This window comes from Ptychodera flava, chromosome 20 (assembly GCF_041260155.1).
Source record: "Ptychodera flava strain L36383 chromosome 20, AS_Pfla_20210202, whole genome shotgun sequence".
NCBI classification, from domain to species: domain Eukaryota; kingdom Metazoa; phylum Hemichordata; class Enteropneusta; family Ptychoderidae; genus Ptychodera; species Ptychodera flava.
This window is the reverse complement of record NC_091947.1, coordinates 4,562,212-4,575,626: the sequence shown is the minus strand read 5'-3', so window position 1 is coordinate 4,575,626 and position 13,415 is coordinate 4,562,212. Positions and strand designations below refer to the sequence as shown.

Sequence of the window (13,415 nt, the reverse complement as noted above, 5' to 3'; positions counted from 1 at the left end):
TGCTTGCCAAACACGGGAAGCCGATGTATGATATGTTCCTTAAAATTCAATGTTAGCCCTGCGTACAGGTCTGTGTGTTCCCGGCGTTATACGGCCTCTTGTGGTGGAGGCCGTATAACGCCGTGAACACACAGACCGTACGCAGGCCTGCTTCAATGTAAACTTTTGAGAAAAATCGGCGTCAACATCAGCGAAAATTACCAAAATAGCCCTTAAAGCCGCTACGGAATTCGTCGCAAGTATTTTGGTCTTGATTATTACAAATGGAGGACGAGTAAAATTTTTGAGAGGACAAGTGAAATTGAAAATCCACTTGTCCGTCAGACAAGTGAACTGGAAAAAAAATTGTCAAGCCCTGGTATAGGTCATTTTATTGAATTACGCTCACTTTGGTTTATTTTGCCGTTCAAAGTTCCGATACATGTTGTGTCGTCGCCCGCAGCTATCCGTGGCGGGGTTGACCTTTGACCCACATAGCAATGCCCGCTACCCCGCCAACATATAGCTGCGTTTCCACAGCTAGCATCAAATTAATGCATAAGATCTTTACAAAAGCTATTTTTAGCTCCTAACAACCAATATCTAAGATGCTTTGTAGTACTTGAATAAATTTTATGCTTTCAAAGTGCATAATTTCATTTCAAAACTTCAATAATGCAGAATTTTGTAAAATGCACACAAACAAAGGTACAGGTCAGCACCAGACATACCCTAGTCCTACAGCACTAATTCCCCTGACATCCAAATAACAATGTTCTTGATTGTAAAACAGCATGAAAACAACTCACCTCAGACATTTGGATGATTCTTTGGGTAACTGCACACAGTAAGTGGTTGAGAATTGACACTACAAAGTATTATTGCAATGAGCCACTCAGCTGTTCCTCCAAACTCTCTCGCTCACATAGCAACAGCTCACAACACTAGTAATTGAAACTGAGGCTGTCTCAATCCCTGTTGAATAAAGAATCAAACTATTGTAAGACAAGAGTTGAAGCCTGGTGAATAAAGAATCAAACTATTGTAAGACAGGAGTTGAAGCTACATGTTGGTTAATTTTATTAATATTACATACATGTACTTAACAAACACACTGTTTAAAGGTATACAGTCTCCTGTAATCTAAATATGCCCATATATGGTCAAAGGGGCGTTCCTTGATATTCAAAATGACCATGTGAGGGCGCTGTTTTTAAAAAGCGGCCACCTGCTTAAAATCTGTGATTGGTTAGATTTTCTCTTTCCATCATAACCTTGGCAAAATTGGAACAGGTGACAGTATACCTTTAAAGAATAGACTAAAACAAGTCATCGTTGATGACACAGTCCCTACTTTTTAATGGGTACTTTAATTACAAGTCCTTGGAAAGAGTCCTGTTCATTAATTAGGTCTGGGATTAAAAATACTGCGATACAGTTGGGGCTTAATGGGCGAGAATGATCAAGTTCTATGGTGGTGAAAACATAAAACCAATGTAAGCCACCATCCTAATTTCAAAAGGTCATTAACCCTTTTCCTGCCAAGTCGGTGAAAATCCGCTTGAAATTCGGTGTAGCAAGAATCTAAGCACTGACAACCGTTTTTTCTACCAACCCGGTGGAAATCGGGCCCTTTTTGGGTACCCCCTTTCCTGCCAAGTTGACGGCACTACGTTTTGCGATCCCCTGTGCGTTTAGGGGTCATCCGAGGACAGGTTTTCTGACAAGGAATGCCTTTTCCCCTCGAAACGGGTTTGCAGGGAGTCAATAGACAGGGAAAGGTGCAGAAACCTGTCCGCCAGTCCCCCACACCCAAGGGGGGCTGGGGTTTTTTTTACCGCTTTTTAGTGGACGTGGCAGGATAGCATGGTGACGTTTTATGGCGGAGTTGGACTTACTTGGCTGCCTGGCACTAGAGAGATTGCTACCGAACTTGACCAACTCGGCAGTGCTAATCTAGAATGCTACCTCTTGAAAACGACTTGGCAGATGGTGCCGATGGCGCGAGACGAAAGTCGCTTATTCAGTTGTGCATGACTGAAAATGAGAACGTATTTTTGACGAGACGGCTCGACTTGTTACTCCGATAGAACGGATAAGAACAACTCAGAAATACTATTACAAACTGGTGTCCGACGTATTAAGCTGGGCTTCAGCTCTGCAAGTTCAAGCCAGGCAACGTCCTTCACCGTCTTGGCCGTGCCATTCGATGGACGTGGCTTTGGATTTTTTATTTATTCCATCCTCTGAAGTATTAACTCTGGTTTGTAGGCAAACGTATCCTCTTGCCAACGCATTGGTAACTACGTACGCTGTTTGCGTATGGAGAATTCAAAAGAGGACATGAGGTCAATGCTATGGGGATAACGCCTGCACTTAGCAGGGACTCCCTTTGTTATAAAACCAGCTAGCTGTACAATGGCCGACAGGCATGTGGAGACGTCGATGGCTAGAACATTAACAATGGAAGCATATTGCATTGTACCGTGCATCGCAAAAGTGAGACTGACGACTTGGGTGTAGTGACTGTTTATCACTGATTAGTTGCAGCCCAAGCCATGATGGTACAAACCCGTACCTGACTGAGGACCGCTCGATTAAGTCGGTAATGAACGGTAACACTCGTTAAGCTGACTCCCAAACGAGCTGGCTAAACTACACAGAAGCTGTGCTTTAATACAACTAAAAACGTAGTTTTTGTGCTACACTGCCAAGTCGTTGAAGGTACGTATTCAATTGACCCTACCCTAAAGAAACAGGACAGGTTTGCGGGTGCTGTTGCACCCCTAGCACGACCCCAAGGGTCTCTGACTAACAGATGAGCAAGGTGATGTTTGTGCCTAGCGGACATGCACAATACTGAAGGAGTTTATTTCCGAAAAAATAAGCATGAAATGGTAATGAAATGACGCACCCCCTGGGGCAAACAAAGCCGGTGACCTCGATTTTTTTCTGCAGTAACCCTTGAGCATCTTCCCCTCTCTATGAGCAAGTAGAAATTATCGAAGTCTAACACGTATAAGTAGGGCTAAAACTACCCTGAAAATGGGCGGTTTCTGCCAAAATGGCTGGCAAGATCGTGCAGGCCTCGACATTTTTATCGTTGGGTTGGACTTTATATACCAGAAGAGGCCCTTGTACTCGGGCTTTATCCTATACAAAAATACCGCAATTATATGGTGTCGCTCAAATTGATCAGAATAGGCCAAACCCGGAATTCGAATCGACCACGGTACAAACAAAGCCATGTGCGCAAACGCGCATAGACGTACGTGTATTTCCATACGCGTTAGTACACATGTGGGTTTGTTTGTACCGGCATCACGTGATTCTTGGGCGTACTGAGTCTGTAGAACGCACCGCGTCTTTTATTCGGAGTAGAACCATTGGTACACACCAAAGATCATCAATAAGTGTTATTTCTATCTGTTCAGTGCAGGAAAATTATACGTTGATGTTATGACAATATCTGCACAGTACAACCAGAAAAACAACAAGAAATATTAAGGTCTGTAACTTAAGGTACTGAAGGTCAACTTTAGCAACATGCATAGCAGAGAATCTTTCAACCATGGATGTACAAAAATAGACATCCATGGTTTCAGCAGATCTGTTAATTTGTCACACTTCATAAACAATGACAGGAAATGACCAATTAGCTGTTTCAGTTACTGCTACCACTCCCAAACATAATAGGTACCCTACAAATAGGTTAAAGGTCAAAATCCTCTTATTCAGATATGTGGGCTTATTCAGTTCACTGCCACCACTCCTGCACATTTGCAGGATTTCCCTTTTTCTTATCTCATTTACACATTTTTGTCACTGACGTGTTCATTTGAACAAATTCGCACCTCAACCCCTACATCTACCTGTACACCAAATACTGAGATGGTAGCTTTGGCGGTATGGGAGCCTTTGTGTGTGACGGACATACATCCGCACATACGTACCCACAAATATACAGACATACAGATGCCACCGACTCATCATATAAGCTCTATTTGGTATTTATATATAAAACCAAATATGAGCTAACAAAAATCAGTTTCGCCACTGTGGCGAATTAGGATCGATTTTTTTTTGCCACTTTGGATTTGAATTCGCATTTGCGAACTTGGCGAATGGGAAGCGCAAACACAGACAGACATACATACATGAATACATACAGACTGACGCTGGACGGATACCCATCCCAATAGCTTCCATAGACTATAGTCTATAGTAGCTAAAAAATGATAGAGAAAACAGTGAGAAAAACTCAGTAATAGTTTTTGGGCCGCCTGTGGTCAAACAGTAGATTTTAATTTACAAATTTGCATATTTCATCACATTTTGTACAAATCTGACCATGGCCATCTCATTAGGGGACGACTGCATTAACTTGCATGGTACCTGAAACCCGAGTCCTTGCCTGAGCAACTCGGGTGACAAACAGAAGACTTTTAATCCCCAAGGTGTGAATGTTCCATTGTTATGTTTATCTTATCCAGCCGGTGCTATTGTAGTGCCATTGTAGGAAAGGCAGGTCTGTGAAATTGATCCTCTGGGGAAGTAGGGTATTCATAAGTTAATGGAGCCTTCCCGTAATGTTAAATTAACGAATTGACTAAGTAGCTAAATTAGCAATTTTGTTTCATGTCTGTTCCCTGGATGACAGCTGTGTTTTTATCTATTAATGAAGGAAAGTTTTAACTCGATATATGTCTCACTATATAGGTTCATGTAGAGCCTGCTACATGTACTGGTACTTCACAGAAATAACAAGCAAGATCGCCTGCACATCTTGATTTGATTATTGACTAGGTTCCATGCACTCGAAATTTTAAATTCATCCCTTTTGCCAGAAATTGACTTGTTACATGCTATTAATTTAGAGTGAACAAGTCACTGTCTATGACACAGTCGCCACCAAATGTAAATTTGGCAATATGGAACAGATAAAATGTTGGAATGTGATTGTAAATGCAGTTCTTTACCTTAAGCACTTTTGTTGCCTGGTTAAGGAAAATAAATATCCCGAAACTACAAAATGCATGGGCTACCAGCCATTGCCACTGGGCTACCAACTTCAGACCAGATATGAAAGCCTATGCAGACTACCAGGAAAAAAAGTTAATTTCGAGCCCTGGTGTGGACAGACACATGGGCGCACAGGGCCAAATTTATAAGTCCTTGCAGACAACTTAAAAGGATGAACTGAACACAGCAACATTAGATATGAATTTTTACTGACCAAACTGGCTACAACATACCATGTCAAGTAGATGAAAATACATATGGAATAGATTTGGCTCAATAAAATTTTCACTGACTCAGCACAAATGGGAAAGTGATACTTTCTGGTATGATTAATATCATTTGGTGGTCAGCCTCTGAAAACATTCATTATGTTAACAATAGTCCAAAATGCAAATGGAATGAAGTTGATAGAGGCCAAAGACAGTAGAAATACAGCAATAGCATTACTTGGCTGAAACTCTAGCCAGTATACAGTGCTCAGCAATCTATTTCTCTATTCTAAGTGATGGATCACAAGCGAGAATAACTGGTCATGAAAAAGAGCTAGTCTTGGTGACAGATGAGGTATCTGTTTTCTTCATTACTACTGTGCAAGATATTGATGAATATGATGATGCTTCAGAAGCAAAGTCATAATAGATTCTGAGAGCTACACAAGGAAAATGGTTTGTTCTGAAGCTATTTCTGCCAACAAAGAGGTATAATTCCTGGCTTTTGATGAGAATGAAGAATCATGAATTGCCATTGCTTTTAACTGTCCATTACGTCTCCTATCATGTTGAGCTTGCTTTTTAAAGACTTTGTTTCAGGGAAAAGAATCTTGGCATGTAAAGGATGTCATAGTTAATATTTAAACTACCTCATGAAAATTTTCAACTACCCAAAGGTCTATAAATCTGGATTTGTATTAAGTCATCACTGAGAAGGTGTGAAAGTTCTACTTCATAACTGGATCATCCTCACATACATGCCATTGCCATCGCACCATTCCCTTCACTAAAATGGATTGTCTTGCAAGGAATATGCACACAAAATGATTGTGTCACATTGTTGGCAGGTAATAAGGCTCCTTATACACTATGCCAATTGACCCAGTATCTAATAATTTCACACAACAGTAATCATAAAAACAACCCTCCTAAATGCAAATTATCAAAGTGTTCTCCCAAGGCCATTTAAGCGTAGCGGTCCCACTACGCTTTCACCTCTCCCCGCTACGCTTTAAAGTATTCCTGCCATCCTTTAGTTCACACGCTCTGCATAGCTATATCAGCTTTTGCATGCAAAGTACAGTTTGTCTAAACATTAGGCCAAAAAAAAATATATGTACTGTTCCGATTACCCGACCTACCCCAATTTTATCCCACCAACCCTAGACTTTTTAGAGCTTCGTAAACCCGTAAGTAAAAATAATGATATGAAAACGTGAAACGCATGAAACTAATTTTAGTTCGATTTTGATACTTTTTGAACTGCTTCAATAAAATGCTGTTGAAACAATACCACGCGTAAATTTTCGTACGCTGATTTTGCATATGAAAGCCTATCAGTCAGTTGAGTTACGTTCACAAAAGTTCATTGCCCTAGCATCCGTGGTCACATCATCTCTGTACGATTGAGAAAAGGAGACAAACTGAAGTTTTTGTGCATCATATTAATGTCAATAACACTCTGAAAATAATTCTGATAGCAAAATTGACACAAAATAATGCTGCACATCAGCTGAAAAATTGGACTTTAAAATACTGTCACAGAAACGTGTTCAGTGCAGACTGCACAAGCATTGAAGCAAGCTGTGGTGTCAATGGGCCTGGTTTTTGAATTCAGTGAACAGACATTGACTCATTTTTCGGGCACTAATCCCAAAAATAGCGCCAATGGCACTGATCACAACTGGCACATTGTGAAACTACTCATAATTAATGAGGTACAATATGTGGCGTCATGCGGTGTCCCATCATACCATATATGAAGGGTTGTAGCACTTGTGGTTACTGAGTTATGGACAAATATGTATATTTCAGGTCACATGTCACTGAGGTCATGTGACATTTGTCAAAAAAAAAATTGAATTGCTAAGTCATCCCTATATACCAAAAATCAGACCTAGCTCTATTGGCTCGCTCAAAATTAGATATACACATAATTAATGAGGTACAATATGTGGCGTCATAAGGTGTCCCATCATACCATATATGAAGGGTGTAGCACTTGTGGTTACTGAGTTATGGACAAATATGTATATTTGAGGTCAAAGGTCACCGAGGTCACGGGAGATTTTGTCAAAATATTTTATATATCTGCGTGAACGGAGGGACATGACCCAATCTATAAGGCCCTGGACTTCATCCATGGGGACTAAAAACTGTGTCACTGAATCCTTTTTGCAATATGAATATGATGACAAACTAAATTTTTATTTTACTTGGCCTTATACATGGGATTCTATAGACAGCTGACTTATACATGGTAGTCTATGGTGGTGTAAACTAAAAAGTCCTCTAACATGGCCAAATCGACGTGCATCTGTATGGGGTAGGGTACTATCCTTGTGCAAAGTTTGAAAGAAATTGACCAGGGCATGTCTGAGATATCTGCGTGAACAGACGGACGGATGCACACACGGACGCAGGCACGCACACACGGACATGACCAAACCTATAAGTCCCCCCGGACGGTCTCCGTGGAGACTAATTAGACAGACCACGAAGTCAATGAACAACATACAGCTGAAAGACTATTTTCACATTGCGATTTTAAGCCCATTTTTATGAGAAAAGGGACATGTATATGTATATGGAGAAAACAGCAGAAGACATATTTGTAAATTGTTTGTTAAGTGACAATCATATATGCATCTCTTGAAATTTTGTGGTTATAAGGTATAACAGTAGTGTAAGAATAATGAGGTTAGAATAAGTTAGTAAAGCTAAGTTGACAGTAATTAAGATTACAAAATTATACACTAAGCTGAGGAAATCTGAATGAAAATAAATGTTGAAAAGTAGCAAAGTCATGGTCATCTTTTGTCTAATACCTTGTGTAAGTTCATGAACTTTACATAAATCTTGCTATAGATTTGTTGCTAATGGGCAATAACTGTGTTTCAGATCATTTGAGAGCAATCCATCCATGACAGGTTTAAATTGTAATATACTTCTATTTAAAGGAGAGAAACTTCTCAAATAATTTTTTTCCCTGTAATTTCCTGTGAGAACACATGGACATGCGTAGGACTCTATGCTGGTGCTACCTTGCAACTTGTCATGGCATTGTCTAACCTGTTCACCCCAATTTCCTGTAGACAGGTCCACACTCACCATTGATAACAATGGGTTTGGGCTATACCATGGTAGTGAAAGACTGTAACATGTGAGGTCATGGATACTTAATCTCAGGAATGTCAAAGTCTGTATATTGACTCAAGGATGTTTACATAACAAATGCTTAGGGTCATCTCAAAAGTGAGAATCTAAACTATGAAATATGGTTTTTTTATTGCTTTTGATACCCAAAAGAGCATAGAAATCTCTTATACTTTGAATCAGCCATCCTGCATATTTCTAACATTCATCAAACCTCATTTCTGTTCCACAACTCATAAAACAGTCCACAATGCAGGATTGGTGTACATTCCAAAACTACATATATGAAAGACCCCTAAAATCAATTAGTTAAAAAGGGGGTTAGAAATTTCCCAAAACTATATAACCTCCGCTCCGTTTGGCTCAATTTTTCGGAATTGGAACCTTGGAACCAGTCTATGTATCGGTACCAAATATCAACGCAGTCTGTTCAGCAGTTTTTGATTTTGTCGTTTACGGAAATGGACGACATCAAACACCGGTTGAAACCACCTCTATATCACAACTTCCAGTTGTGATAAAAATTAACTGTCGGTGACAACCAACCTTTTTGTTTGTTATTTTCCCCATTCTAAAATGACTGAAAAAAAGCAACTGGAGCGAATCTGACATCGAGAAAAACTCTACTCCGCATTCAATTCAAACAAGGGATCTGACCCTCTAAGTTGTTCGTTTTAGCTCTACTGAGTCTGCGCTCAAAACTACAAGACCAGCTAGGTCACTACAAAAATACAGCTCACTGGTTTGCAAAGGGCAATGTTGATCCAAACTTACAGTTGTGAGGGATGATATACGCACAGTAAAAACGTGACAAACAAGCACATTATTTTTTTCAGAAGCTGCAAAACATTCTTTTATAACTACAATAGATTTTTTCTTGGTTTCTGTAGTGCAGACAGTCCTGTGAAAAATGAAAAAAATCCCTTGAAGGTACAGTGGGAATGGCTGGCTGTTGTTAATTTTGATGTTTGAATGTACATTAAACCCTATGAAAGCAGACTTACAGAATATGTGCAAACAAACATACAGAATATTTAAGCATGAGGGAATATGCTACAATTTTGAGGGATATTAAAGCTTATGAATATTAATGAGCCTTCCGCCACTCTTGGAAGCCCTATACATTCACAACAGTGATACAAAAATTTGTGGACTTTTGAAAAAATCTTATAGAGGATGGTGTTTGGAGCCAGCAGCTTGGATTGCGTAAGCAAGTGATTTATGGCTTGTAGTATGTGTATCACAAGTAACATCACTGCAACATTAAAACTTACATATAAGATGTCATTAAATGTTTCAGTTAAATCCCCCCAAATTTTAAAATCCCCCTCAAAAATTCCAGTAGAGGGGGATCAATCCCCCCCTGGTATAGTATCCTAGATGAAACACTGCATTGATGACAGTAAATATTTTGTTGTGTCAGTTCTCCCAAGTCAGACTTACCTGTGGATAAACAGTTCACTTTCCTGTCAAAGAATTGTAATTCAGCCATATCAATTTCCGTGGCAGTCTAATAAACCACACACTTCAATTCTACTGATGAATATTTTATTTTAATAAATTGGTATTCAACTTGAGTGCGTTTCATGAGGAAATTGTTCACTGGTAGTTTGTTTGAATGCGTACAAAATGCACATTGAGAAATAAAAAAAAATGAAAATAAAAAAATTTCCCTACCTACCTACCCTATTTTTGAAAACAATGTAATCGGAACAGCACAATTTTTTTTTTTTTGGCCTTAGCGCGCACTGCAACTTTCAACCTGGTGAAAGAGTGGATGGTGTCAGTAAGTATTGAGATGAACTTTAAAACAATAGAAGAATCAGCTGGGTTGTTCACAATTTTGCATTCTACAACGACTACTATGACCAACAAAGGCAGGGCCTTTTAATAGTCAGTATACATCGCCGATAAGTTTACACAAGATGGTGTAGGACAAGCAGGCTTTGATCACATTCCCATGCTTTGATCAACGGAATGGACTGCAAAAGAAATAAGAGAAGCGGTTGACTGGTGAGGTTGATTGTGATTTTACAATGATGATCTTTTTTTTGACCGAATATGATCGCGATCGAGTTCGCATTGCATTCCAATATGGCAGCGGCCATATCGGCCGCCATGTTTAATAACTTGTTGACATTAATCGCGGTGTCGTGTCTGGTTCCACTCTGACACGTTTGTTGAAAGATTTTACACATGATTATTGAGTGATTCTAGTATTACTTAGTTTATGTCCTGCCGTCATCTTAGGCTTTTAAAATCAAGAATCGAACGACGATGTTCGGTGGCAGTGGTAGTTATGCAGGGGGGAAGGGGGGGGGGGGGCTGGTTGAAATTGATCTCCGTGATGAAAAATTATTCGAGGTGTTCGTCATTCAAAAACGATATAAAACTTTCGACATTTGAATTGTGCAAAGCTTAAACTTGTGAATTTTCCTCTTCGTTGACAATTTTTGACAATTTTATTTGCAATATATGTATTCATGATACTCCAAACAGACGAACCATTGCTTTCAATCTGAACTTGCTGCAGAGTTTACTGGAGCAGTTCTCTTTTAATTGTCATTGTAATTACAATACTGTGGTGATTTATTTAAGTGAAATTAAGAGTTTCCATGATGTTCAAACTGCATACTTGTGTGTTACCATTGCATTTTGTTGTGAGTGTACATGTACTGGTATGTGTGGGTGCATGTGCATGGTTATATTCATATGCAAATATAAATTAATCAATATGCAAATGATTATGCAAATTAGCTCCTATGCTTTGGCTTGATCCTGGGGAGAACACTGTCAAATATTATTACAAAGTTAAAGGTGGTACATTTAACCAGTTTTTAAATTGTTAGGGCGGCCATTTTGAATTTGTCAAAATGATTCAACTGTGACAACATTATGGCTGACACACAGTAAATCCTTTTGTGAGCACATACCTTGAAGTGGAAGCAGAATTCTCCACAAGTGGACTTTGAGGTGTGAGTCACCCCTGTTATGGGAGCTATCTATTCATATGTTCATAAATGTACAAGAGTATATACATTTCCACAAAAAAAGAATATGCAGATTTAATGCATTTTCATGTAAATAGATCAGTTCATCTGTTTTTCAAAACACTTGGTAAGTTCTGACGACAAAATCTAAACAAATGCTTTATTTAATTGTTGCAAGCAACCATCACAATCCTGAATATGCAAAATTGTAAATAAATTATTTGTGAAGCAGCTGGTAATATAAACCTTGCTCTGTCTTATGCACAACATTTTACCAGGGCTGGTTGTCTCCTCAAGGTATACAGTGATAACATACATGATTAAGGTGGAGCTGCATGTTGCCAACACAGGTTTTTTCTAAGCGATATTTTTCATCTTAGATGACAAGGAACGCCCCTCATACTATATATTTTCAAAAAGCAGAGACTCAAAAGTTAAGTATGGTAGCAGAAGTTTACTCAAAGGATAAAGTGGGTGTACATTTGGGGTAAAAAACCTCAATTTTGGTATTGATATAAAAATTAATTTAAGTCAAAACTTAATGCTATTTTCCGAAATGTAATATTTCATTTGAAACAAGAGTATATGTAGGAAAAAAAGATTATTTTATTTTGCATTATTTATCCTCATTCTAAAATCGAATGGGTTGAAAGACTGACACTTAAAAAAATTAATTAAAATTATGATTAGCAAAATTAAAATACCTCTTATTCAAAATGTAAGAACTTTAGTCCCAAACAAAATACCTGTTTTGTTATGTAGCATTTAAAGAACATAATGAGTAAATTTCAGAAAATTTGACCCAGCCAGAGTGGAGTTAAATTCTTTGGAAATCTTGAAATTGGGAGACATTGACATTGCAGACATTTGCGTAAATTAACACTTCTTTATCAGGCAACTTACGACTGCTTGACAAGCTCAAAGGTGAACTCAACCAGTATTTCAATCTTGGTTAATAATTAATAATTAATCAAAATTGAATATTTGCAAAAAGTGATTTTTTAGCAAAATATGTTCTGTTCGGTGCAGCGCCCCCTCATTTCACATTTTACTTCTTCCTTTGTTTACTTATTATTTTGTAAGCACGGACATACAGGAAATAGTAGAGATATACACTCTTAATGACAACAGAGAAGTCTAAATTTTTCCAATGAAAATATCAAATAATACTGAAAGCACAAGTGCACTAACATTCAAGGTGAAGTCCTTCATCATACTTTCAGTACCAAAGAACGATTTTACACAATTGAATTATGTAAGGCAAGCCTGTGATGGCCAGAATATGCATTGGTTAGCAGTTCCATCTTATTAATGGGGTTCATAATCTTTAACTGTACAGTCACTGTGACTTGCAACACTAACTTTTCAACACAGAACCAACACAGTATAAAGAGATAATACTGCCGCTTCACTGGAAACAGGAGACTATGTTGTCTACAGTCTACAGAAATTAAGCTGATATTGACTGCAGGTACACAAAGAATATGCATGACTAGACTGTATGATTTGACATGTATGACTGTATGACATGTATGAAATATGCATGACTGTATGATTTGACATGTGTGACTGTATGACATGTATGACTGTATGATTTGTGTTGTCATGTTGCATTAACTCTTTTTACCTGCCAAAGTTCATATTTCACTATCAGGTCAAGCTGGTTAAAACTAGTGAAGCAAAACATGTCCTGTATGGTGCATTTAAACAAGACTTTATAAGATTTGAAGGTCCTTGAAGACATAATGTAAACATGATTTTTACATACTAAAGCTGCTATGGCATACCAAGCCAAATGGGTGAAAATACATATGGTTTTGGCTCAATACTGCTTTTTACTGATTTGGCAGATGGGGATACTGTCTGGCAGGAAAAGGGTTAACGATGTATTCAGTGTGTAGCTTTAAATAGAGAATTCATTATATCATATCATTATCTGGGTCTGAGCGCCCCACACTCACAGACTATCAACAAGTATCCTGCCTGCTACAACATACTTCAGTGGTTCCGCAGGCATATCCATACCACTTCAGTGCACAAATATTCACTAGTATTTGTA

General features: G+C 38.5%; 1 protein-coding gene across 1 annotated transcript in view; it reads right to left on the bottom strand.

The window, feature by feature from the left end:
* Positions 1-13,415, bottom strand: part of LOC139119808 (mucin-5AC-like) — a 52,368-nt gene that overhangs the window by 34,728 nt on the left and 4,225 nt on the right. Inside the window, exon 2 of the mRNA XM_070683712.1 lies at positions 789-954. Within this exon, the coding sequence (XP_070539813.1) occupies positions 789-797 (9 nt within the window). The 5' untranslated portion in view covers positions 798-954. The remainder of the gene's footprint in view (positions 1-788; positions 955-13,415) is intronic.